Genomic DNA, 27,483 nt, shown 5'->3' with positions numbered 1-27,483 from the left:
CAGTAACATTACATGATACCAAATATGTAGACTAGATTACTACTATCAAAGATGACTGTTACACTGTTATATTAATTTTGTGGAAAACACGTTTTACTCATCATTGCTCTTTTACAAAATGAGCATGCTTTAAACACACAGAAATGAAACGTGGACATCATCTAACAGTTTTATTTATTGTAACATAATGTTTTAACAACATAATGAGGGATCACACTCAGCTGTATGCATTGACATTGTTGCACAAATAATGCTTTTACAAGGAATGAAAATGTAATCACCACGTGACATTAAATTAAACACATCCATACTCGGTGTTGCCAATTTTCATATCTTGAAGTTACTGCAAAATGAATCATTTATGACTAAAAAAATATAAAGTAAACCTATCCTGACACATGATCCAGAAGAAATAAAGTGGCCAAATAAACACATTGGCAAACATCTACAGTAAGTGATTGTAAAGAAGCTCCCTTTAATTCCTGGTTGGGACCAAGGTCGTCTTGGTCTTGCATTTGTAACTGGTGTTCCACGACAGAAGCGGCACAGGCACTTTAAACATGGACATGAAACTGTACAAAGTCATGCAATGAAACAACATGGCCGAACTGGCCTTGTGGTAACAATTACCTATGAGCTGCTTGAAGCGTGTTCTATGCAATTCCAGACAATTTGAATTCCATTCCACCCCTCACAAGAAGTTTTACAGCAAAAAAAGGGAACCTACTTTATCATCATATAAGATATATACAGTCATATATAAATATACACATCTTCCCCCATGTCTTTTTCACCATTGACTTTGGGCTGCATCTTTAACTATCAAGCGTGTCCGTAATTTTTGCGGGAGAATGCAAAGCCATCCAGTTTGCATAAACACTATCATTGGCATATCTTGTAAAGACAGGGTTAGTGGCATCAAGTCTGTTGAGCTGTACCGGGCTCTTCTCTGGCCAGTTCGGGTATGACATGCCTAAAAACGAAAACATATCATTTTTTCTGAACTGAGGAAGCATTCAGGTGAGTCCAGACAGTAAGGCTCTCAAACAAAACTCAGCATGTTTCCAACAGAAGTTATAAAAACCGATGAGTTAATACTCCACAAAAACATTTGAGGAAGTGGCTAAATCTTAAAGAGGGTGGGACAAATTTGAGTCCTCCCCTTTCCTTTGCCCCCATTCTTCCCCCTTTTGCCCCCATCCCGACGACAGCTTGAATAAAGATGAAATCATTCCTTGTTCCTGGTATTTTCTTGGAATTCTTTGTTTGTCATTCATGTATTGTGGTACCTGATTCTTTGGCATTCAATGTATATGGTTTTTAAATAAAACTGGAAAAAATCAATGCTTTTCTATGTGTTTGTCTACTCCCATAAATAAGCAACATCAAGGAGTCTATGCATAGCTACTGCCTTACTGTTGGCCATTTTATTGCTTGGTAATTCTACAATTATTGACATTTGCAAAATTTTGGGAAGTTAACAAAGTTTTGCATATTTTGTATGTCAGAAAAGAGTTTAATTCAAAAGCCTTACTGCTCCTTTACAGCACTGACTCCATCTACTTTAAACACTAATTTTCTGTAATATGTTCAGGATATTACAAAGGGAGTACAGGGAGAAGACATTCAAAGTAAATGGGACCTGTTTCAAATGTAAACCAAAGCACTGCAAAGCAATAGACAATCCACAAATGATGTAAATCCTAAAAAACATCTTAAAATATATTTTCTTCATTGAACAAAATACATATTAAGGTGTATATAAAATGGAGTTTTTAATCAGTGGTAATAGTTCTTAAACAATAATGCCTTTGAAATTAAGGTTTCAAGAGTACATCGGAAGCAGGTCCAAACTAAACATCTGATCCCTAAATCCCGACACTACAGCACTAACCAAATCATCAAGCGGTATTTGTGAATCATTGGCTACCATGCCATTAGCACAATCACAGCACTTTTTATGGAAGCCAAAACACAAAGTGAATTTGTTTCCTGTATTAGAATCGAGTAAATGCATGGGAAATTCTACCATAGAGCTTGTTTTCAATCCAAGTGGAGGGAAGGGTTCGAGGGAGAGGGGTGTTACTACAGTCCACTAAGGGGGTGTCCTCTTCAGAGAGGGAGTCGTCATACAGCAGTGCATCCGCTGGCGTGGAGGCCGCGAGATCCAGATAGTCCTGATGACGTGGAAACACACAGTTATGAAAACAATAGCGTTGGAAGTGTGTTCAGTCTCATTTCGTATTCTGAAAATGTGACAATTTAAACGGGAAGAGACAGAACAGTGTTCAGGTGTAAGTCATGGTATCCTTGTCATACATATGTTTAGCACCAATGTATATACATAAAAAAAAGTAAATTTGAATAAAAAACATGAAAATAAATTTAAATGTAAGTTATAAAAATGTTAACTTAATTTTGTAAAAAACTTGGCAAACTTTCCAATTTTGCCATGTTTTTCTAATGTTGGAACTAAATATTGTCACTTACCTTTCTTCTTCATCATTACCATAAAACATAAATGAATCAAAACAACGTATATGAAACAATTAGAAACAAAACAAATAGAGTTGACTATTCGAAAATAAAACAACAAGGCTCTAAAATAGCAAGTTTAAAGGAAAAAATAAAATAAAATCGGTCATCAACTACCTCGAGTTGTTACAAATCTGTATACATTTCTGTCAATCTCATATTTACTGCCAAATACTATGGGGGTCAATAGGGGATGAGATCTGTATGGCTACTGACATTCTTCCAAATATCTTTCTTTGTGTTTAGGAGAACAAAGAAATTATACAGATTTGGAACAACTCAAGGGTGAGTAAATGAAGACAGAAATTTCATTTTTGGGTGAACTATCCTCTTAAACATGTGTCCTCAAGCATTTTCTAAGTCTATCAACATTGTACAAAGTATATATCAGAAGCTTTTACTTTTATTTAAATGTTAAACAGATGTGTTACAAACCATGGGTGTACTTGTGTCTGTGTGATTGTATTTATTGTTTTCTTACTCGGCTTTTCACCATCATCTTCTCAAGTTCTTTGCTTATGTCTGAGAAGGTGGAACGCTTCTCTGGCTCTTGTTTCCAACAACGAAGCATCAGATTGTACCTGCATTACACAACACAGCACTAATCACCATATCTGTATGTGTCAGTTGTAAAAACAAATAAATAATAGAATTTAATGTGCAAAAAATGTGTGTATAAAACATAAAAGTAGTGACTATTAATTACAATTAATTAGTGGAGTTCTACAAGAGATCTACAGTTATTCTACTGATGGTGTGTAAAGTGTTGTTTAATATCAGTGTTAAACGTACATTTCATCTGTGCAGTTCTCTGGTTTCTCCATCCTGTAGCCTGTCTTGAGAAGGTTGAAAAGGCGTTCTGGGGCAATGCCAGGGTAGGGGTTTCCACCCAGCGTCACAATTTCCCATAAGAGTACACCAAAAGACCAGCTGATAGGAAAAAGCGAGATTATACAGCTAAGCTGTAATGGAAGAAGTGTAGTATGTAATTCTTCAAATACGTGTCTCTTTGACTTACACATCACTTTGTGTGGTGTAGATGTGATCAAACAAAGACTCAATAGCCATCCATTTGACCGGAATTCGACCCTGCAAATTAAGAGCACAAATATAATGAGCAAACAACTGCATATTACGCTTAATCATGTTTTGGAAAAAATATGCCATCCAAGATGGTTTTCTAGGACTGATGAGAAATTGATAAATATCTTATCACCTTGCTTCTCTTCACATATGAATCTTCCTCATAGACGTCTCGGGACAAACCAAAATCCGAAATTTTCATCTTCCTACCTTCAGCCACCAGCACATTCCTGGCAGCAAGATCTCTGTGTACAAGCTAAAACACATAAATTATAAATGTTTAAATCTGAGTTCTTTTTCTTATCTCCTCAATATGTGAAAAACATTTGTGGTAGATATTCCCTATATACTACTGATATACCTTCATTTCAGCCAGGTATTGCATTCCTCTGGAGATCTGCCATGCGAAGGAGATGAGGTCACCCATGGTTAGAGCTCTCTCGTCTGGATTTTCCAAGTAGCTTGAGTTACGGTTGCCGTCATTACTCATGTAGCTTGGCCCAACTTTCCGACTCTCTCTTAGGAAGTTGCGCAGTGAGCCATACTTGGCATATTCAACAATTAAGTATAATGGACCTGAACAGATAACTTTGGTAAGCATACAGGGGAAGGAGAATCAAATCACACTGCATTCAAAACTAAAATAACATAATGTCTTACCATCCTGGCTGCAAGCTCCATACATTTTTATCACATGAGGATGATTAACCTGCTTGAGCAAAGTGAACTCTGACAGAAGATCTCGAAGCTCACTGTGAGAGGCATTCTCTGTTGTGAAAATAAAACAATGAATGCTTGGCAAATCATTACACACCATTTTGGGCAGATCCTCTCAACATTCTTTGAAAATGTATTTTAATCTTCGAATTTTACACTGAGTTACCTTTTAACATTTTTGCAGCAACTGTAGTGTATCCAGCTTTTCCTTTGAGACGGAATGCCGTGGCCTTCACAACCTTCCCAAACTCTCCCTCTCCCAGAGTTTTCCCCAGCACTAAGTTCTTCCTTGGGAACTCCCACTTCGGATCTTCCTGATAACAGAAAATAGAAAAATGAATATGGAAGAGATGAATGATCATGACATTAGATCTAGTACAGTAACTCATAGTTAGTCCCTCACACAAACTTACTGGTATTTTGAAGGTGTCAATGGCTACTTGATTCTCCATGGAGTCTAGAGATGCTCGCCGAACATTGTTGGCTGAGTAACTGATCGGGTAGGACTGAGCCGGCCGACGGAAAGTCATCTCAGCTGAGGCGATGGGAGGCTTGGGTGTGCTCTTGTGATAAAGGTGAAAGAGGTACGAAGACAGAAGGATGGAAACAACAAAGGAGAGAAGAATGCCGGCTGCAATGACAGTCTTACACGTGTCACTACAGAGAAAAGGCTCTGGAAAAAAGACAAAATCAAAGTGAGCGAATGAAAAACAAAGTACAGTTTGGTTTGGCGTGACAGTTTGAAAGTTAATCAGACATATACTTCTTAAGCGAAACATCCAAAAACCCTCGCTTACCCTCTGTTTCATCTTTTTCACAGAAGCACTTTTCTGCAAAACAGTAGCAGGTCCCATATCCCGCTTTGATGCCAAACAGGCCCTTCTCATGACCCCCGATTATGGGGTGACCTGAAAAAAACAGAAGCAACAAATGTTTTCTTATTAATATTTCATAGTTCTTGTACAATGTTATATTTATTAAAGGGATAGTTCACCCAAAAATGAATATTCTGTCATCATTTACTCACCCTCAGATTGTTTCAAACCTGTCTACATGTCTTTGTTCTGCGGAACACAAAGGAAGATATTTGTAAGAATGTCAGTAACCAAACAGATCTCATTCCCCATGTCCTGCCATAGTAGGAAAAATAAATACTATGGGAGTCAAAGTGGGATGAGATCTATTTGATTACTGAAATTCTTACAAATATCTTCAAAGAAGATCAAAGAAATATATACCGGTTTGGAACAATCTCAGGGCGAGTAAATGATGACAGCATTTTCATTTTTGGGTGACCTGTCCCTTTAAAACGTTAAAACACAAACTGTCTCTTACTGGTGCAATCCTGAGGACATATGGAGATATCTTTGCTTTCAATGGCATCACAGTAACCATCGGGACATGTGCGTAGGTCAGGCGAACACGTGGAATATTTTTCTGAGATTCCTGCAAAGGTTACACAATATAACAGCATGACTTAATGACATTAAAAGTTAACAGGCAAAAATGTGGAAACAGTTCTAAAGTAATTTGGTAAGTGCAGTGTATTTGATTCCACGTCCTTTTAGATTTCATCACAAAAACATTAGAGTAATGAGAAGCCAAGAGAATTGTGGGTAACCTTTATCGCTGCCTTGTCTCCACTGGCATCTCCCTGTGGGGGCTCCCAGGCCCCGAGACGACTCGCAATCCCCTCGCTGTCTCCTCTCTGCACAAGCCAAAATCTTCTGCTCACCCCCGCTCATAGGATCAGCTGCATGGCACAGACAAATACAAGTTTAAGACGCAACACATAAATCAAAATTGCATTTACTTTTTTAACATAGAAAAACATAATTTAAAACATAGAATAAAACAAATAAAAAAATTCTAACAATATCTGCTTTTGGTAGACAGATTATTTGAGAGTGCATAAATAATGACCTGTCCTAAATTACATTTTTGGGTGAACCATCCCTTTAAGGGAAATTGCTTTAAGTAAACAATTTTCTGGTAATGTGGTTGAACTTACCTTCACCCTGAAAGATGATGAGGAGCTGAGTCCTGGTCTGCAGCTGGTGCTGCTGTTCCTGGGCAGTAACCACGTACTGTAGCTCTTGGCATTCAGCTCTGAGTAATGCCTCAGTGTCGTTCACGTAGAGGACACCAGACATCTCATTCTGGCTCTGTGAGATGCTAACTGCAGTGTAGCATGACTGAGCATCAGCGGAGATGTTCTTGTCTGCTATCTCCAACTGATATTCAACATCAATACCCTTAAACATCAGACAATTGTCCACACAGACTTTCCCAATCTAACAGATAAACACAAAAAAGAGGATTTGTTACAGATAAGTTGAAATGCTTGCTGTGATCTCCAATTTCATTTAACATTTTATATGGACATTTAATAGCACATGGAATACATCTCAAAATCATATAATATAATATGCAGCCAATTTATTTTAAGGGATAGTCCACCAAAAAAGAAACATTCTGTCATTACTCACCCTTTTGTCATTTCAAACCTGTATGACTTTCTTTCTTCCGCAAAACACAAAACAAGATATTTTGATGAATGTTGTTAACTGGCCCCCATTCACTTGCATTGGTTTTGTGTGCATACAATAGAAGTGAATGGGAGACATTGCTGTTTGCTTCAAAATATCTTTTGTGTTCTGCAGAAGAAAGTCATACATGTTTTAACTGACAAGAGGGTGAGGAAATGATGACAGAAATTCAATTTTTGGGTGAACTATCACTTTAAACTACTAACCTTAGGAATTAATTCAGCATGAAATGCACATTAAAGGGATACTTCATCCAAAAAATGAACATTCTGTCATAATTTACTCACATTCAAGTTGTTCCCAATCTAAATTTCTTTGTCCTGATGAACACAGTAAAAGACATTTGGAAGAATGCTAATAACCAATAAGATCTTGCCCCCATTGAATCCCATAGTAGGATAAATTACTTTATACTTTTTTTGTTCTGTTGCACACAAAAGAAGACATTTTGAAGAATGTAGGACAGCAAACAGTTCAAGGGCACTTTTGACTACCATTGTTTTTTTTCATACTTCGGGAGTCAATGGGGGGGCAAAATCTGTCCGGTTATAAGCATTCTTCGAAATATCTTTCGCTGTGTTCATCAGAACAAAGAAATTGATACAGATTTGGAACAACTCGAAGGTGAGTAAATGATGACAGAATATTAATTTTTGGGTGAAGTATCCCTTTAATGTACATGTCATGCTCTTTCTTCAGTGGAACACAAAAGAAGATATTATATATTATATTGAGAAATGTTTTAGTGGTTTTGTGTTCATACAATGGAGGTCAATGGGGCCCCAAAGGTGTTCCCCCAACGTTCTTCCAAACAAATTGTATTCGACATAAGAAAGAAAGTCAGGTTTGGAATGTGAGGGTTAGTACATGATGAAACTATTCTGGGCGACCTTTCCCTTTACCTGCAAATGCCATTTATACCAAAACTAATAATTAAAATTGTAAACAACATAATTAAGCACCTGAGCGTATGTTGTCGATTTCCGTGACAAACCGAAGACGAAGGTGATATTGGTAAAGCGAATAGGAACAGGCAGGATAGTAACATTGAAATGTAAAAGAACAGTTCCCTCTGGGCCTGGGAAAGTGGTGTCATTGACGAGATAATCCAACTGAAACGATCGAGTCTCTGTGACAGACACGTTCTGAATGAGCTTCAGCTCTGAGGGCAGACAACAGAACACATTCAGGACATAAGATAAAAACACTCAATTATTCAAACGCAGTGTTGATTTTTTTGTGTTTGACACTCACTGTAATCATGAACTGTCCCGCGTACATTACCAAACACAGCCTTTTCCTCCCTAAATTTGGGTTCTATTGTGAAAGTGGTTTTGATCCAGGAGTCATTATTCAATAAGGTCCCAACAAATTTATTTTGACTTTGGTCGCTGGGATAGACTGGAGTCGTGTCTCGGTCGTAAACAGATAGAGATCCACAGATAGTGCCCTGTTGAAAGAAAACACAGTACAGCTTTGGGTATATGATTCAATGAACATTAAATGATTACATTTACATCTACTACATTTAACGAATAAAATATTATGGAGATGCACCTCACTACGGTTGAACTCTATTATGACTTCTTCCGTATCTGTTCCATTCAGGTAAGGTGGATTATCGTCTTCATCATAAATGTTGACATGCAGAGGATCAAACAGCGTGTCCACCATCTCTTCTGTTTGTATTGTACACACTATAAGCAATTGGTACACTTCTTTCTCTTCGCGGTCTACAGGTGCTGTAACCACCAGCTCTGAAGTGGACCCATCAACTGCAAACGGCACTGGCGAGTCTATGTTGAGCAATAAAAGAAAACACATCATCATTTTTTGGGGGGAAAAGATGTAAAACCCACACTTGTATACTGTACCACTTACATTTAACGCTAACACAACCACCCTTTATAAAATTGCACTGTAAAAAATCTGTATAAAAGCATAATTTCTTTAAAACATATTAAGCATATTGCTAAAGATATGAAGACTTTGATTATACCTGCTTTCACTGCATAACTGATGGTGTAGTTGGGACAAACATTCATGCGCGTGAAGCGCCGGAGTTGCCGCAGGGCTCCTGGCATACGGTTCTCTCTGATGTGTGGGTTTGAATCCCTGTCTGGGAAGCACAATTTCTCTGGCTTCACCTGACCACAGGGGGGCGCCGTGGCATTGATGAATGTCAGGCTGACCTCTACTTTGGGTAGCAGATTACACATTGTTCTTTTTACAGGCATTGAAGAGGCTGTGACCTTCAGTGCAAGCTTCTTCAATGCCACGGCGGAGCTGGTGTCTGGAGGACAGTTAGACATGTTTTGTAATGCGTCCTTTATCAAGGATGTAATTTATCATAGCATTTCACTGCCAAGACATAAATGTTAATTGAATATAGTAATAGAAAAGTAGGTTTTCAGAAAGAAAACAAAGCAATTGTTCAGTGTATTAACAATTATAATGCACGCTTCACACAAACTAAATGGCACGTTAATATTGTAACCTTTTGGTGATGTGGTCCATGTGTCCAATATCTCAACTGCATTTATTAATTTGAGTATGAAGTGCATCTAAAAATGTTAAACTCACATAGGCTGCTGAAGTCACTCCACTCTAGTGTTTTGTTCATTAAAAGCACTCCAGAAGTCTCATCCATATGAAACCATGATGCATAAGCAGGGGGTCTCTGTGGATTTCTCCAGCACAGTGAGAAATATGGTTTCTCTGCGGGGGTCTCTTGCATGGAATGGATCTGAAGCACCGGTGTTCCCTGTTGCTGTCCCACGTAGATGCTCTCCGAGTACTCGCTTTGAGGGAAATAAAGTCCAAGTGATCCTGTCAAAAACACACATGAAATGTCAGGCACTGTGTGTATTGAGATTAGTCATTCCAGTTTGATTCCAGCCATTGTTACATTTTTGGCTGTTTTTAAGTACTTCTTTGTCTTCCTTGACAGCCGTCAACAAAAGAAAAATGGGAGCAATTTAATCAAATACCATAAATTATTTAGCGTTTATAACTTTAAATACTACCAAACTTTACTTTTATATTATCAATGTAATCTTTAACTTTTTTGGTTAAAATAAACAAAAATCTATAATTGATCAAGTTCACAATGGTAAGATCATAATAACGATCTATACATGGGCCTGTTGGGTCAGATTTTACCAAACTGATCTCAAAGGAATTTGTTAATATGTTATATATGATTTTGTACATTGTGAAACGACAAAAATGAACGATTACAAGAAAAAAGCAACACTTTAACCTAATGTCACTGGCGCGAAAGCAATTTGTACTAAAATGTACGAATGAGATCATACAAATTCACACAAATAGATCAAAATTAGCCACCCCGTAAAATAGTTACGGTTTTGCAGTGAGAATATGTTGGATTTGGAAGGGAATGTAAATATATTTTTTTTAAGTTTCAATTCATGTTTAATCATTACATTTTTTGAAGTACTTTGGGCTTTGACTCAGGTTTGAGTATCGGCCTTTGGTACTGAATGACTTTCTCTGATCCCACTGCCGTCTATAAATATAGGCCTAACTAAAAAAAAAAAGGAAATATTTTAAACAGAAATGTTGACAGAGAGGCAAAAGTTACAGATTGCGGCTTTAAAATGCTGTACATCTAACATTTATTAACAGAAAAATGTAAAAAAGGTATATAAAATTATACATGTAAACCCTATATGATTCATTTTAATATAATTAAATATACATGTTCACAGAACCTATGCATGACAAGTGCCCAGGGTCAGGAAAGACTGGCTTTATATGATACATTTAATTTATGTTAATATTCATTTGTATACTATAGTTTAACGTCTGGCACTCAAGATACCTTAAATCATTTCCTATAAACTACATCAAACCCTCCCATAACAGTCTAACTTTTGTCTCAAAACTGTCATAAAAGAGTTACGTCCACAGACGTGGTCAGGCTACACACTGAATTCATTAAACACATCCGCTTTTCTATTGCGTAGTCCACGCTTCACTGTCATCGAACAAATGAAACAGCATCTCATATGACATTGACACTGGTCTTTTAATGAATTTTTCACATGGTCAATATGATGCGGTCTCCGATTCTCCTTGGGTTCACCTTGGGAAGTTTAATTACAGAGGATAACATAATCCTGCCTAGAAATGAATCATTACCTGCAGGATGAGTGTGGATGGAGATGGGGGAGGGGTAATCTATAAAACACTGTAAGATCCCCATGAGTTTTACCAGTAAATGGAGATGCAAGTGTTCGGCCTGTAATTATATCTCTCCTGTGTTCCTGTCCGACGACGGTGGGCGGCCACTTAGGAACGTACTAATGTCATTAGCAGACAGCAAAACTAGATTTTCTATTTCTGTTGCTGCAGTTGAAGCGTTGTCTCTGGTTTCAGACATTGATTTAATTTAGCTGTGCTGGGATGACAGGACACCGGATTGATGGATACAATGTGGCCAACCTTCCTAAAGGATGGAGATACACTCAGGAACACTACAAACCTTTTTATTAAAAGCCTTGTCAAGGCACAAAGAAAACACAAAACTAATTTGTGTTCCATCGAGAGGTCGCTGGTCACGTTCAGTTTTATGCATGAGTGGGGAGAATGAAACAAAACGAAAAACCAGGTGAACTAGCCCACAAGAATCTAAATCGTAGTATTGTGGCTTTTAATCATGAATTGCTTTTCTGTATGCTGGTTTTCTTCTTAATGGTCCAGTGTGTCACTTTTTGGAGTATCTATTGACAGAAATACAATATAATATACATAACTATATCTTGAGGTGTATAAAGACCTTACATAATGAAGTGTTTTGTTTTTATTCCCTTTGAATGAGCTATTTCTATCTACATACACCCCGGGTCCTCTTACATCGAATTCACCGTGTTGGAATTCAACATGTAGCCCTAAATGGACAAAGTGCTCTAAAGAGCGCGTTTCATAAATACATTATCTTCTTTGGTAAAGAAGCGAAAACGTGACAACATGTTTGTCCTCTGTCAGTTGCCATTGTGGTTCGCAAGGGATGGGTGGACTGAGCTGTTTTCATTGCAGTTAGCAACCTCACCACTAGACGCCGCTAAAATCTCCACATTGCTTCTTAAAAGTTGATACAAACTTTTAGCACATTTATACTGAACTTTTTATACTGTTTATTTCTTTTTCTGAAAAACACATGAAAAATATGGAATCATGTTGCATTTATGAGCAGATCTAAGGTTTTGTTCATAAAAGTGCTTTCTAAAATGATAATGCAAATCCACCTGTCTCTGAATATTTTCTACTCAAATTCTTTAAATATAAAATACATTAACACAAAAAGAACATTTCTCTTTAAACTAATTTATAAGAGCCAATCTACACAGTGGACTTGAATGGCATTATATCTGATTCTGACCAGCATTTGTTGCGATCACATTGTATTTCACAGGTATTTCCATCAAGTCAACAGTAAAGCCTAGTGGACCTGGTTCATAAACCATGAACCATTGGAGAGCTGACAGCATTAATCTTTAGCTGTTGCTGATACTGTGTTGAACATGGCACTGGATTTGGTCTGACGTTCATTCATCATGCAGTGTCAGTATATCAGTGAGGTGCGCTGTGACACTCTGAGGGTCACAACAGCATGAGATGAGCAGCCAGACACAGAGACATTTACTTTCATTTGTACTTAAACACATGTATGGAAAGGCTCTTGGACAATTCCCAGACCAAAAACATTTTGCATTGTCAGTCCATTGTAAAACTACAGGACTGACAGTTTGGATAAAGAGAATACAGCAAGAAATACCATACATCCACACTGTGTAAAGTGAGTTAAGTGTTAAGTGGCCAAAAACCAATGCTTCCACTGTCTAATTATGTACACAAGCATCCCAAAAGCATGAATGAATTGGTTTAACAACACTGTTCAGACAATAATTTCAAAGTATTGATCAGTCTGTCTCCTTAATTATTCACATAAATGTTGTGCAATCCAATTTAATGAAGCAGAAACGCTAAATTAACCGTCAAGACTGAATTTTAAAAACAAACTTCACATACAATTGCATAATATAATTCCTCCTGTAATCGATAATTTAATGCTCTGAAAATCCTGTCTCATCATCAGAATGACATTTAAAGGGATAGTTCACCAAAAAATGAAACTTCGGTCATCACTGAGCACGTTCACATAGACATCAGTAATACAATTATTTGCCTTATTCTGAGTAAAATAATATTAGGATTAAGGTGTTTACTTGAGTTACCTTTCATGTTCCTGTTTCACATGTAACACTACATAGTTTGATTATTGGCATACGTCATTACGTCCCTAAGCGACGCCATTCGACGTTCCCTCCATAATTTCGTGTATCAACAAACAGTTCGTCTTCGCCATGGTACCACATACAGTTTTTGGTTTTTCATTTATTTTCTAGAATTGTTGGCATCTTTCTTGTGTCCTGTTCGGACCAAAAATGTGCTTTCTTGCTTGAAGCCATGTTGTTTACCATAAAACTGAAGGGCTGTCCACTGCCGTGCATGTGTAACCTGTCACAAAGTGCCGCGAAAGTTCCTACGCACCGGTAATACTGCGATTAAACTGTGTATATGTCTACACCGCACTTCGATAATGTGAAGATAATACTAAAATAGGAGTACTGCTCACGTCTTAATTTGATTTGTGTTTACTACGATTATGAGTTTAGAAGGATTAAGATTAAGGTCAAAAACCTCTGTTTACATGGTCCATTCTTAATCAGAGCATTGTCTGAAACATGTTAATATCGGATTATTGTTGTCCATGTAAACGTGGTCATTTAGTCACTCTCAGATTGTTTCAACTTCCATTGTTCCAGCTCCACCCTGTATAAATTTCTTCGTTCTGCTGAACACAATTTTTTTTGGAAGAATGTCAGTAACCAAACAGATCTCATGGCCCATTGACTGCCATAGTAGAGAAAATAAATACTATGGGAGTCAGTGGGGATGAGATCTGTCATTGACATTCTTCTAAATATTTTTATTTTTGTTCAGCAGAACAAAGAAACTTTTACATGGTTGAGGGTGTGTAAATGATGACATCATTTTCTTTTTGCGTGAAACACTTTTCTTCATGTGACAATAATTTCTTCATGCTGAAAATAGCTTGAATGTTCCTCTCGATTCATTTAGCATACACATAACCATGAATATGCTAGTTAGTCTGTGTGGCATGATTGGTTTGCGACGTATTAAACGGGTGGTTTTAAAATGCATTTTTGATAATGTCTTAAGTAAACATCAGTTTCAAGCAATGCTATTGATGAAAGTTTTTTCTCAAAGTATATTTAAAACACCACATAGACATATAAACAACATTTAAAATTAAATTATTTTAAGACACGGTGACTTAAAGGTAAAATACTTTTCATTCCATTTTCTATGCCATCTAAATATGCAGTCACTTAATTTAAATGAAAAGTGTTGATGAAAAGACTAAAAAGGACATTTGATCATTACAACCACATTGGAACAACTCAACCAATGGAGTGAATTTGGGGCGGGACTATCCTACTGGTTAACCAATTGAACACGAAGCAATAGTTTGAGAAACCTGTCTGAAAACGTACTTACATCGTAACATTATTTTTTACTTCTATGACCAATACTTTACTTTTAATCAGTGTATTAGCGGAACTGGCAGAGGTAAAAAAAAATCTTCAGTGAATGATAAGTTCTGAGTTTTTGCGGATGGCAGCTGCAAACTATGGCCTACCCAACTGATCTGAATCTATTCAAATTCAATTTATTTCCAGGCCGGAAGCCAACAGAAAGCAGTTTATATCAAGCTAATTAACTCTGAGAATCAAAAGCAGCATACAGGCATGCGGCAGGAATGGCTTTGTGACATTAAGAATCAAGTTTGACGTGAGGTTTTGTATGACTGTCCGCTAAACGCAGGTGACGGCAGTCGTGAGAGGATGTTTGGAGTTATGGGTGATCACTTGATCAGATTGGGCTCACTGCTCTGACCTCTCACAGCCACATCGTGGATCATGACTGTAAACACTATGATGCAATCTGACATATTGATTTTGGCTCACAAGCGAATTGACTTTGAACCAAACACACACACACGGGACAAAAAGTCTTACGCAAAATAATCATGGGTTATATTAATTCTGAATTAGCCAGTTTCGCAGACAGGGATTTGTTTAAACCAGGACTAGGCCTTAGTTAAATTAGGAGGTTTAAGCAGTTTTTACAAGCATTCCTTACAAAAAGCTTTATTGTCGTGGATATTAAGACAAGAAAAGGGCACTTATGGTTTTTAAAATATGTCACTGCAAGATAAATTCAGTTTGACAGCTCTAAGATTTACTTTGGTCTTAAACCTTGTCCGAGAAGTGGCCCTAAAGTGTCCAGACTAGTCTAAATCACCATTAGTATGAGGTTTGCATGTTTTGCAGCAGAAACTCTTAGCAAGTGAATAGGTTAATGGGGGCACGACCTCTGGATCGGACTGCAGCACGACGACAGGAACTCAATTAGCTCAACATGCACACCGCCGCAGAAATGTACCATCTATGAGATCATGGAAGCTTTGAGAGCGCCTGGGTCTTTCTTGCCATTCCCTTGAACTCAGCAGAAGGCGGAAACAATCTCAGCGCAATCCCCTTCCATAATCCAGTTACTACTCAAAGAGCCCTATTCATGACATGCTGTATGTAAACACAGAGACGTGTCTGTTGCACATACTAACCGTTCTCATGCTTCTACAGGACCGCAGCTAAAACATCTGTAAATCACCATTATCTTGTAATCGTTATAATGTTTAGGCTGACAAGTATTTTGAATCCTTTAATCGATATTTTTGGAAATGTTTATGGCTTTGTTGGCATCATTTCGCAATTCATGCTGATTTCAGATCAAACTTGGCCTATGCCCTCTCAGTCAAGGTCAACGTGAGAAGTATCTGGATCCAATGATGACCAAATCAAGAAGTAGCCGTTCAATCAATAGCTTTATTAATCAACAGCCGAGCACATTTCAGCCAATAAAAGTAAGTCAGTGTATAAATTACTCTCTAAACTATTATTATAGGAGGAAAAAGGTATACATGTCTTTGTTCTGTTGAACACAAAATAAGATATTTTGAAGAATGTCGGAAAGCAACAGTTACGACCTTTTTGACGACCAGTGTAATTTTTCCTACTATGGTAGTAAATGGTGGCCATGAACGGTTCGGTTACAAGCAGTTTTCCAGATATGTGTTCATCAGAACAAAGAAATTTATACAGATTTGTAACATCTCGAGGGTGAATAAACGATGACAGAATTTTATTTTTGAGTGAGCTGTCCCTTTAATTCAACTAAAATATGAGCCCAGTCTTTTTGAACTTGAATTGCATTCATTTGTACGGTATCTCTGCATTGTCAAAGACCTTTCAAAATCCTTGCTATGGATGCGAAAAACGCAGAAAATCGAACACAGTCCGAATTTGATATGACGGTCGAAAATATCAGAGGCGGTGTGTAAATGTGGTTGACAACGTGGGGTCGTATTTATTTTTTTATGTCCAAAGATTTCAGATGCAAATTTCGGATTCTATGTGCATTGGGCTTTATGGATCAGTGGTTAAAGTGGCAGCATCCTAAATGTGTGGTTATGATTTATCAGAATTGATCAATCAAAAATTAATTCTTTATCTGATTTTTTTGTTTTGTTTTGTTTTAATGTCAATATGTAAAACAGACAATACAAATCAAGAAAACTGTGCCAATAATTCTGAACTAATTGTTTTTTCCCCTCAAATTAAGATCCAGAGACTACGGATGTAGCACAAGAAAACTAAACATACTTAATTACAAAGCAAAATGATAAAGACTCCATTGCTATAATACAGTAATGACAATCATTACTCTGTGACCACAACGATTTAATTAACTAAAAGGCTGCCAATTATGCTATAATTCAATACAGGACTATTATTATTGATTATTATGGTTAAATTCACCTCATTCGGCTCTTGATGTGCATTGCATGAGTCACTTTTCTCATAACAAACAGTCTAACATTGAAAACGTATCACACATTTTAGAATAAGTATCTTGACTGAGTTTGTGTAATAGAAAAAACGCATACAATTAAACATTTTACCTAAAGGGCATGTTTTCCAAATAATCCTGGAGAGTTCTGGGAAGAATAGCTTGCCTTTAGAATAATGAAAAATCTAATTGTGCCCAATAATTATTGCACAGAACTTTTTCTAACTTCATTTTAGTTTCCAATTTTCTGATTAGATCACATTAGCGAGCTGTAATCAAACAGCCATGGCTCGGGTCGTATTAGAAATTGGCCTGGGTATATAGTATGCACAAAAATGACATGCCTAATACTATAATATAATCGATCGTCATAATCAGAAATGTAATTCACTATCCCATCAATGTGAGCATGGAATGGACATCAGTCATTAGGAAATCTAATTTAACATCTCCTGTGGGATAAGCCAGTATGTTTGAAATCTCTTCCGGGATTGATTGGGACATTTAGGCTCATAAATAAGAGACCCTTGATCAACATGTTTTCTTTGAAGCTATCATTACCATAAGCAATTACCAACATTATTCACTTAATGTTATAATATAAGCTTGAGACAGAGACAACAACAATACAGATTAGAAACACAGGATAAAAAACAATATGAAAGCCATTCCTGTCTCCTTCTCTTATGAGCTTTACTGAGTTTAATGCTTTGAGTTGATGCTTGAAATGGGCCAGTGGTTGAATTTACATGGACTAGTGAGTTGGAGGTGAACTCATCAAGAGTTGGCATTTCCTAAATGCTAAGTCTTGCATTTTAAGAATGCAATGCAAAACCACCCATGTGGGACAATGGATGGATTTAAATCCATTTGGTTTACGAATGATAAACCCCACTGACTCATTTAGGAAATGAACAACTCTTGTACACAAACATCACAGCCAGTCAAGGTTTTGACACCCTTCCCCCTCCTTACAAATTTCATAGGACTGAAAGAGGTAGTTAAATCCTAACTAAGCCATTGTGTTCGTTTCTCATTGTTGTAAATGATCAGTCAAACACAACATGCATCAATGACCACTACAAAATAACATGTAAAGACCCATGTAGAAATCGAGATCCAAACGCCCTCAGGACACAATTTCAATCAATGTCTTCTTGTCCTTCCACCAAAGCAAATTAGATTCCACTCATGCATAGGACGGAAATGTGACCCATAACTAACTAAAGGACATGCGGCAGGACAACGAAGGGGACAGTAGATGCGCACTAAACAATGCACATGGTCCAGGTGCACTGAATCATTGTAATAACAAACAAACACTTGAATTAGGGATGTCGATATATCAGGTTTTGACATCACAGTTATCGTGACCAAAATCATTTTTCGATATCGATTTTGTCATAATAGCTATTTACATTTATTTGTTGTAAGTAAGCTGTCATTTAAGACAAAAGTTTTAATAAAATATATATATATATATATATATTTGGCAGTCTGGAAAAAGATTTCCTTTACCCTGTCATAATGCATACAGTAATTGTTATTAACGTATCATCTTCAGCGATAAAAGTCAGTGTTTTACCAAATCATATTTAAAGCAATGATGCTGTGGTGGCTTTCCTGAGTAACTAAACACAAACTATATTGTATATGGTTATAAATAGAGCTGTCAAACGATTAATCATGATTAATCACAACCAGAAAAAAACATTTTGTGTTAACATATTATTTCATATTAACACAAACAGATACAAGCATACATTTAGGAAAAACACAATATGACTAATTAATTAATAAACATTTATATATAATTTAAATGATAGGTAAACATAAATAAATACATGTAAATATGTCATAAATATATTTACATGTAGGCTTTGTGTTTTTAAATAAAACAATTATATTTAGTACGACATATATTATTTAAACACAAACTTTTATTCTGGATGCAATTAATTGCAATTAATAGTTTGACAGCCCTAGTTAATGAATCCAAAAATAAAGTACTTTAATGTATTAAATGAGATTTATCATGCTGACTGCATCAAAAGCAGTGGCAGTTTATAAAAATGATCGTGCTAATGCAGAATGGAGTAGGTGAGGGGTCATTCTTTGGCGGTTTGAACTTTATTCACCAATGTTACTTCCCATCAGATGGGAAATCTCCTGTGGCCTGATCAAGAGAAAAGACCTCTTGGGTGAGGGTCAAAAGCCACTGCACTCCGACAGATAAAGTAACAGGGTCAAATCTATGTATCCACAAATCAATGCCTCACACCCACGATACATGACATCCTCTCTTGACTTACTTTATGCGTACAGCAACCATGACGGAAAGGTATAGGCAGCAGCTTGACCATTGGGGTCAAAGGATTTATTTGGTTATCAATTGCGTGTACTCTCATTCATTAAAGTAGCTTATTGCTTTGTAAGCTAGCTTTTTTGTGATATTAATTGTAATATTTTAAAGTTTTTTTAGTATAGTTTATTAATTTCATATTAATTAATAAACATTTATGATTCCTTAAAATAATCATTTGTAAAACAATACTGGTAAAATACAATTAAAATGAATTTATCATTTAGTACACTCTATGTTGATTCTGATCCTATCTGTATAAAACATACTGTAAATGTGATCCTAAACATTTATGGTGAGACAGTAAACACTAGGGCTGGTGTTATATCTGTGTAAAATGGGATTTTACTGATGACTAGTTCAAGGGCAGACAACTGTACAACACAACCAAACCAACCGTTGTGTAAAGGTCAAACCATCAGCAAGCATTGAGACACCACAGACACAAGACAACATCTTTCCCCAGTATGGACAAAACCCATTGCTTTTGTCGTCATCCATTTCATAGGTCGGCTTGTCATAAAATAGATGTGATCCATTTCGCAGGAGGCGCTGACAACCATTCTTTGTCTTTAATGAGGGGTTTTAAGCCTCATCTGTTATCAGAACTGTGTACTCTATTATTTTACTGGCAGTATTTACTTTCGGAAGACAAACACATTGTGTTTGCCCACAGCTAAGCACACCTGCTGCACACCTGCCCTCTGACCACCTCTTGGCACTAAGCTTTTGTTTTCCCTCAAGGCAAAGAATCATGGTGCTTCCGCGTCGTCTCTTACAAAGGTTAAAACAAGGGTCATTCAAAACTAATCATATTGTTCTTTAGCACCTGCTGATATTTACATGTTGGTTTCACAAATTCTTCAAGTTTTAGCAGAGAATCATCAATTAAAATTAAATTTATTGTGTGTTATCAGCAATGAAAAATACAAAAGACAAAGGATGAGTCACTGTCCCCAGAGAAATGTGGAGGGGGGAAATTTAATATATTAAAAGAAACAAACACACCCATATACGCACACACCTATATTATATATTGGTATATATATTAACACATTTAAAGTAAGAAAAATGTATAAAATAAAATAAATTAAGATGAGATGAGATTAAAACAAGCAAAAAATAAAAAACACAACATTTTAACTTGATTTTAACACGTTACTCTTTTTATTATTGTATAATTCATCATCCATTTAAAAAAAAAATATATTCTATTTATTATGGCAATACCAGACAACACACTCTGTATTCTTTATTATTATTCTATAACTTATATATAAGTTTAAAATTCACCCTACATGACATCAAGAACAACAGACTTTGTTGCATATTAAGAATTACGAGCAATCTCCTTTTAACAGAGTTTAATAATACTGCTGATACCATATTATTAGTAAATTTAGCATTTTGCATTACTTACTCTATCCTGCGCTGTATACATTCTTGTGGCTATTATTCAATATGGTAAACGTCTGTACTTTTGGACAATTGAATTTTGATCTTCACATCAGTTTTAAATGTTTTGTTTTTATTAATTTGTCTTCATTTACTATCAAACTTAACATTAGCACTCACAGTTATTGCAATTAAGTAAGCAGTGATTTGGCTAAAAATGAAATGCATTCACACTCTGCCAAATGTTTTCCGGATGACCAGAATAGCTGTAAAACCTTTGCTATGTTCCACTTTTGTCTGTATTCAAGCGGTTGCGATGTGACCATTCCTTTATGCACTAGCCACACACAGAGATTAAGAATCTATTCAGCATGAGTATAAATTAGAATTTAACTCTAGTTATTTTGAGAGAGGTGTGTTAGTACAGTTGGACAGAGGAGTTTTAAATGGGATTACAATATAATGATGTATAGAGACATGCATATTACTGGCAGGGACCATGTGGCACATTATAGTTGCGAGTATTTTGGCTTCAGAACCAGACTGTCCCTATGAAACTGTCTGCTGAATCTCGCCAGCAACATTTAGTAGTCTGCGCATGTGATGATCCCCTTTGGGTAGTCTAGGACGGATAAAAAAGTGATGTTGCATACACTAACATTTGATACAAAAGGGAAATTTACATTAGATTATATATTCTGTCAATGTCCTAACAATTGCAAATCAAGTAGAAATTAAGACATTTTGAGACAAATGCTGCACGTTTTGCAAACTATAAATTTGTCAGTTTTATTGTGAAAGAACTGTGAAGTACATTGTTTTGCTTTTCACCACCCAAACAAAATCGATCTCATCCAAAATTTCCAGAAAGTAAAACTGACTCATCTTATGTATTGGCTGCGTCTACGTCGTCAAACACATTTGACCAAATAAAACAACCCAAAATAACCCACATGAACGAGAAAACGAAACAAATCATAAAACTTAATTTTGCAGGATTTCGGGTCTCTCTTTAATTAAATGTCTCAAGTTTTATGATTCTCATATTCCAATATATAAACCATTCTTTGAGTCATAAAATGATTGACATTCACAAAGAGTGCTCATGTTATGATACGAGTGCTCAGACCATGGCACCGTTTCAAAACCTAACTAGCTGCCTACCAAGACAACATGTGTTTTCATCAGAGGGGCGTTCCGAGTCAGAAATTAAAATCTGAATTAACCATCAATGGTGCACGCGCATATGATGCTCGAAAATGTTCCCTAGCTAGGTAACTCGCATGATTTTGAGATACAGCACTTGTGTTGTCCACTGGTTACTAAAGGATGCACATTAAATAAGTGATTATCATCAATAACTTACAGTATAACGTTCAAGATTATAACATTCACACTATTTTAGCCCTATACTACAGTTAATTTACAAAAAAACAGAAAACAATCGACACCTCGCGCAAGGTGAAGTCTCTTACAATGAGAACAAAACTCTTACCTTCAGATAGGACAAGCAGGAGCACGACGATATCTCCCCAAGCGATTCCGCGTATTGTACCCATACTTGTCAATCATAAGTGTAACTTCAGAACGTAAATGCGAAATGAACGCCGTGATCTCCAAATCTCCGTTGAAAATGTGTCAAAATTCAACTTTAGAAATGTTACAATTCGCGCGCGAAGCAGCCGCAAAAGTCCTTAACCTGAGTATCCCATTGACGGTTCGCTGACTGCAGCGCAGGCTGCTGGACCATCAGCGCACACACGCGCGCGCACTCACGCACGCAAACTGAGCGCAGCGCAGCAGGGGGAGGTTCACATCACATCCAGCCAATTTCCTCAGATCTTGAATCACATCAGCTGCTGTCCAACAAGCTAAAGAGTCTAGATGAATTAAACCAGATTCCAAGAGAAATACCCTCAAAGGCATTCAAAGACTTCTGAAATTAAGCATGGTTTTACTATAGTAAAAGTGTGTAGTAACTAGTTTTCCGTTTGTATAACTCGATTTTCTACAATAACAATGGGTAGACAATGGTTAGTGCAACAGAACTATGGTTAAATAAGTAAACTATAATTTGGGGATTTATCTGCTTTTTCATTGGGGGATAAGTTGTTGGTTAGAGATAAACTCAGGATTTTTTACTTTCATGCATTTTACTATGAAGGCTTGATAGTTCTTTTTGTGAAATTACAGTTGTTTTACACATTTTTCATTATGCAGGGCATACATGTAAATCATAAAAAACTCAAACAGGCCTATTTCAAAAAGTAATGGTTATAGTTGTCGTCTAATAGATACATTTGCAGACATTTGTGCTATATACTGAATGAAAAAACACATTTATAGACAAATCCTGTATGAGAACATGAATAGATCCGCTGAAGGGTCATTAAGGTGCAAGCCTAACAACAAGATTCACAAACTGTTCACAATAAAACACCGTAAATAAATTAAAATAAATACAAGTGCCAGAGCTTTCCATCACGTCGGACGGTTTTTTAATCAAAATCTCTTCGAAAGATCTGATATCCTCTCTAAACAAACAAAACAAAGATCAAGTACAGGTACAAAGACAGACAAAAAGATAGACATGACAATTTTGGATCAGAATCCTTGGGTATTTGAAAATAGTAAATACTGACAACAATTCGGTCACAGACATTTAATTTGGAGACTTTGGCTCAATTACCATCTATAAATGTCAGACGGTGCATTCAGATAAGCATTTTTCTTCATCAGTAATCAAGCGTTTTAGTACAGGGGCCAAGGCTTAACAAGGTTGCTCCGAGTTCAAAATGGTGTGGGCCTGTTTTGGCCCTGATGTCTGCTGGCAGTCTGTGAGCCAGTGTTTAGCTGTGCTGGGGTGCTGTTGGACCAGCTGATGGCTTAGCTTTTTGTGAAGAGGGGTAAGCATGATGCATTACTCTGCCTCTAGGGCAGCCCACCAGAGCATCACAGGGCAATCACTCCAATCAACGTCTGCTTTGATGGATGCCAAACGCAACAATAGTGGAGACTTTAAATAAAGCATGCATAAGATAAAGAGCCCAAGAGCCTTTGGTTTATAGCTGTTGTATCAAAATTCAAAGCAATTATTTGAGCGGTTTATCATTCATAAAAACATCTAAAAGTGGAGTATGTATATAGTATTAATCTACAGGGAAATAAAGATGGTGGTCAATCATGTTTGGAACAATATACAATTGGGGTCAAGACTACACAAACTACTCATGACCTGTAATCTGACTACGCAGACTACAGGTCATGAGAATACAAAAAACACAGAGGTATTGTTTCAAGCACCGCTTTTTTGTGGATAATAGCGTGTGTGGTGTCGCATAAATATTCTTTTATTTTGCATATTAGCCACAGGATGGTTTTGTTTACATAGCTGCATGTAGGTACATAACCAAAGACATGATGCGTATTAACAAAGCTCAGGTTACTTAAAACCAAGCACACAGTGGTATTTTCAGACATATGGTCAGTGTAAATCAATATAGGCAAGCCAATGTAGAATCATGATATATTCCACCATCTCATTTTCTTTTTTGCTGTGGTTACTTTAAAATATTGTGTTCAGATAAAAGCTTCAGCCCATTCTATGAAGTAAATAAGATCACAATATTTACTGTCAGATACTGTCAAACAGATTCTCCCTAGTAGACAACAGGAAACTACAATATTATTTACAGGCTGTTTGTTGTGTTCTCAGTAGTATTTTGCTATTACAGATGTGCATCTATACACCCTTCATTAAATAATAATCATGATAAGTAGTTGATAAAAAACTTATTGATTCAAAAAGTGCTTACTGTTGAAGTTGAAACTTTATCTGTAATAAAGCCCATACTCCCGCTGGGACATAGTTTAGCGCACTAGTCATTAGTCAATTCCCAAAATCAGTTGACCAGTTTGCTTCACTCATAGACCCTGCTTAGTACAAATTGGTAATATGATCTTCTCACAATGAAATGCCTTCTCATTAACTAACAGAGAGAAAGGGCTCAGTGGAGTTCTATACAGGTTCAAATGTTTAAGCCCCTTCACTACAATATAAATATCCCTATAGAACGCTTTAGTGCTAAATAAAGACAAAAATTTAACTATGAATTTAGACTACACATGATCGTTTTCGCTTCTGTACTGTGGAAGATAAAAGCAGACGTTGTGCTCATGGCACAATCCAACGTGTTTGTGTTTACAGCCACATGCAGTTTATCAACAGCAGTCGATATGAGCATTTCTCAGAACTCTTAGAAAGAGAGATTCAATCTTTGCATCCTGACAGATTTCATCTTTTGAACACTTAGTGCCAGAGTGGGATTCGGTGATGGTGTAAGAAATGGGCCTACTGCTTGAAGTGATAGTTCACCCAAAAATGAAAATTTTGCAATCATTTTCTCACCCTCTTGTAATTTCAAACATGTCTGACTTTCTTTCTTGCGCAGAACACAAAAGAAGATATTTCGAAAGAAAGTTAGTAACTGAACAGCGACATTTCCTATTCACTTCTATTGTATGGACACGAAACCATTCCGTCGCTGATTGGTTAACGACATTCTTCAAAATATCTTCTTTTGTGTTCTGTGCAAGAAAGAAAGTCAGACAGGTTTGAAATGACAAAGGGTAAATGAGTAAATGATGACAGAATTTACATTTTTGGGTGAACTGGAGGCTTCTGGTCTAGAAAGGAAACTTTTTAGAGTTTTCCGTCCTACGAATATGACTTGACATATTAACATTGGTATTTTGCAATACTGGCAAATTTTGTCTACATGCATGTGAGCTGGCAGTGTAATGTCCATGATTTCGCTTGAGTGCGGCAAGAAAAGAGCCAGTCCTCAGTGAGCCGTACAGCTTGACCCCTATTAAAGGGCTGTCAGTTGAAAAGCAGATGGTACCCACTCTGTGTCTCACAGCACTGGGGGGGTGGCCATGGCAACCGATACATAATGGCTACCCCTCAAGTGGTGGAATTGCTTGTTCTAATTTGTTAAGTACCACTTCAGCGAATTTGATTTAATCACTACATTCAGGTCTTAACACAACTGACATCAAATAAAACATTGCAGGTGTCCATGGAAGACAGTAAATCTGATCCCTGGTCTCAGCTCATAAGCCTATTAACTAATTGAACATGGGAATACACCAATTTCAATATGAGAGATACTAAAATCTCACAAAACACTGAAAGTGTCAATGGTTTTCATGATCAAAGATTCTTTTGTTAAATTAATCAAAACACTTTTACTAACAAAGATTAAACAGATTATTCCTTAAAGGGACAGTTCACCCAAAAATGAAAATTCTTTCATCATTGAAGAGCTCACACTCATTTCTTCCTTGCGCAGAACTCAAAGGAAGATATTTTGAAGAACGTTGGTTCCCGAACCCCGACGGTACTCATTGACTTGCATTGGTTTTGTGTCCATACAATATAAGTGAATGAGTGCCGCTGTTGTTTTATACCAACATTCTCCAAAATATCTTCCTTTGTGTTCGCGCAAAGAAAGAAAGTCACACAGGTTTGACAATAGGATGAGCAAACGATGACATCATGTTAGGGTGAATTATCACTTTAATAACATAATATTATCCTTAATTTGGATTAGTTTAACTCCGATGGCTGTGGCTGTTAAGGTGGCCTGTGGCTAACATTTTACGAGGGATCTAATGGCATCAGATTTTGAGAAAGAATCTCTTGCGGTACAGCAGGTAAGCAATGAAGACCCAGAGTGAAGTACCCCACAGGTTTTGGAAGAGCTTCTCCCAGTGGCTGTCATGAAAACGCATCTCCCAGCTAAAGGGGAAGTAGAAGCCCAGTAGAGAATGACCAACGTAAACGAAAATGGAATTCATCCCTGTAGAAAGACAAAACAAGACAATTTTATGATCGGAAAGGCTGGTTGAATTTAAAATGAAATATGTTAAATGTGTCTGCCATCTCATACCAGGATAAATGAAAGGTTGCCCTCCCCACCACTTCTTTATGTCCATGACAAAGTACATCACACCTAGCAACACAAAGGACATGAAGCCCATGCAGGTCACATATGACAGAGACCTGTAGAAAGAGATTCTGTTTCAGGATCTGAAACAATCTGAACAAACACAGGTAGCTCTGTAATTTCGAGAATTAGAATATTATTTCTATTTTCAAATAAAACCACCACATAAACCTCCAATCAAAACGCATTTATCCACAATAAGCCTTGAAGATGGGGCTCCACTTCTAGTGTTGTAAATCGTTTCCAGAGTTTGAAAGATTAACACACAAATCTGCCGCCGGCAACAACCCCATCTCCATAAATCCCTTAGAGGTGCACTGCATTATTGAAAAACTTTGTGTCTAACACTTCTTGTAACAGTGACGACGACACAATGCACAACAGAAAACTAAATAATGGATGGAGACAGTGTAGTTTCTGTGCTTACAGTCGGCCAATAAGAAACATAAGCATCCAAAGTGTATCTTTGGCACCTGCTCAGCACAACCTTGTCAATAAGTCACGTCCCTCTCTGTTCCTAAGTGCCAGGATGCCCGATGGAATTTTATCTAATGTAAAATGGCTGCATCCCAGAGCATCGTTTATGTCAGCTGAAGTCAAGCCAAAAAAGACTCTTGGCTGGAAGTTAATTACTTTTAGGGATAAAGACAGACATACTCTGGGGCTCAATAAGCTGCGCATGATGAACTGCCCATGTGATTCAAACAGGTACTGTAGGTGCCTGTATCAGGACAGGGGGGTTAAAGGGACAGTTCACCCAAAAATGTAAGGTTTTTAATTCAAAACCTGTATATGATTGTTTCATTTC

The 27,483-nt window shown here is 36.9% G+C and overlaps 2 protein-coding genes across 7 annotated transcripts in view; both read right to left on the bottom strand.

The window, feature by feature from the left end:
• Positions 1-155: 155 nt before the first annotated feature.
• On the bottom strand, positions 156-22,426 carry ret (ret proto-oncogene receptor tyrosine kinase). The gene is made up of 20 exons (XM_056760948.1): positions 22,160-22,426; positions 9,468-9,713; positions 8,884-9,177; positions 8,442-8,680; positions 8,139-8,334; positions 7,847-8,046; positions 6,347-6,629; positions 5,957-6,088; positions 5,671-5,781; positions 5,133-5,243; positions 4,749-5,008; positions 4,502-4,649; positions 4,279-4,386; positions 3,980-4,194; positions 3,752-3,874; positions 3,554-3,624; positions 3,328-3,465; positions 3,017-3,116; positions 2,030-2,177; positions 156-973 (listed from the first exon to the last, which is right to left on the bottom strand). The coding sequence occupies exons 1-20, from the start codon at positions 22,221-22,223 to the stop codon at positions 816-818; spliced, it is 3,345 nt and encodes a 1,114-aa protein (XP_056616926.1). The 5' UTR covers positions 22,224-22,426; the 3' UTR covers positions 156-815.
• A 704-nt stretch (positions 22,427-23,130) lies between these two features.
• Positions 23,131-27,483, bottom strand: part of si:dkey-192p21.6 (uncharacterized protein LOC565246 homolog) — a 28,492-nt gene continuing 24,139 nt past the window's right edge. For 5 of the 6 annotated variants that reach the window (XM_056760338.1, XM_056760339.1, XM_056760342.1 and 2 more), the window contains 2 exons: positions 26,619-26,731; positions 23,131-26,528 (listed from right to left, as the gene is read on the bottom strand). In XM_056760338.1, the coding sequence (XP_056616316.1) occupies positions 26,347-26,528; positions 26,619-26,731 (295 nt within the window). In that variant the 3' untranslated portion in view covers positions 23,131-26,346. Of the gene's footprint in view, positions 26,529-26,618; positions 26,769-27,483 lie in introns of those variants that run through there. The other variant, XM_056760340.1, reaches the window with a different exon arrangement.

This window comes from Triplophysa dalaica, chromosome 11 (assembly GCF_015846415.1).
Source record: "Triplophysa dalaica isolate WHDGS20190420 chromosome 11, ASM1584641v1, whole genome shotgun sequence".
NCBI lineage: Eukaryota > Metazoa > Chordata > Actinopteri > Cypriniformes > Nemacheilidae > Triplophysa > Triplophysa dalaica.
This window is presented reverse-complemented; position numbering and strand designations above follow the sequence as displayed.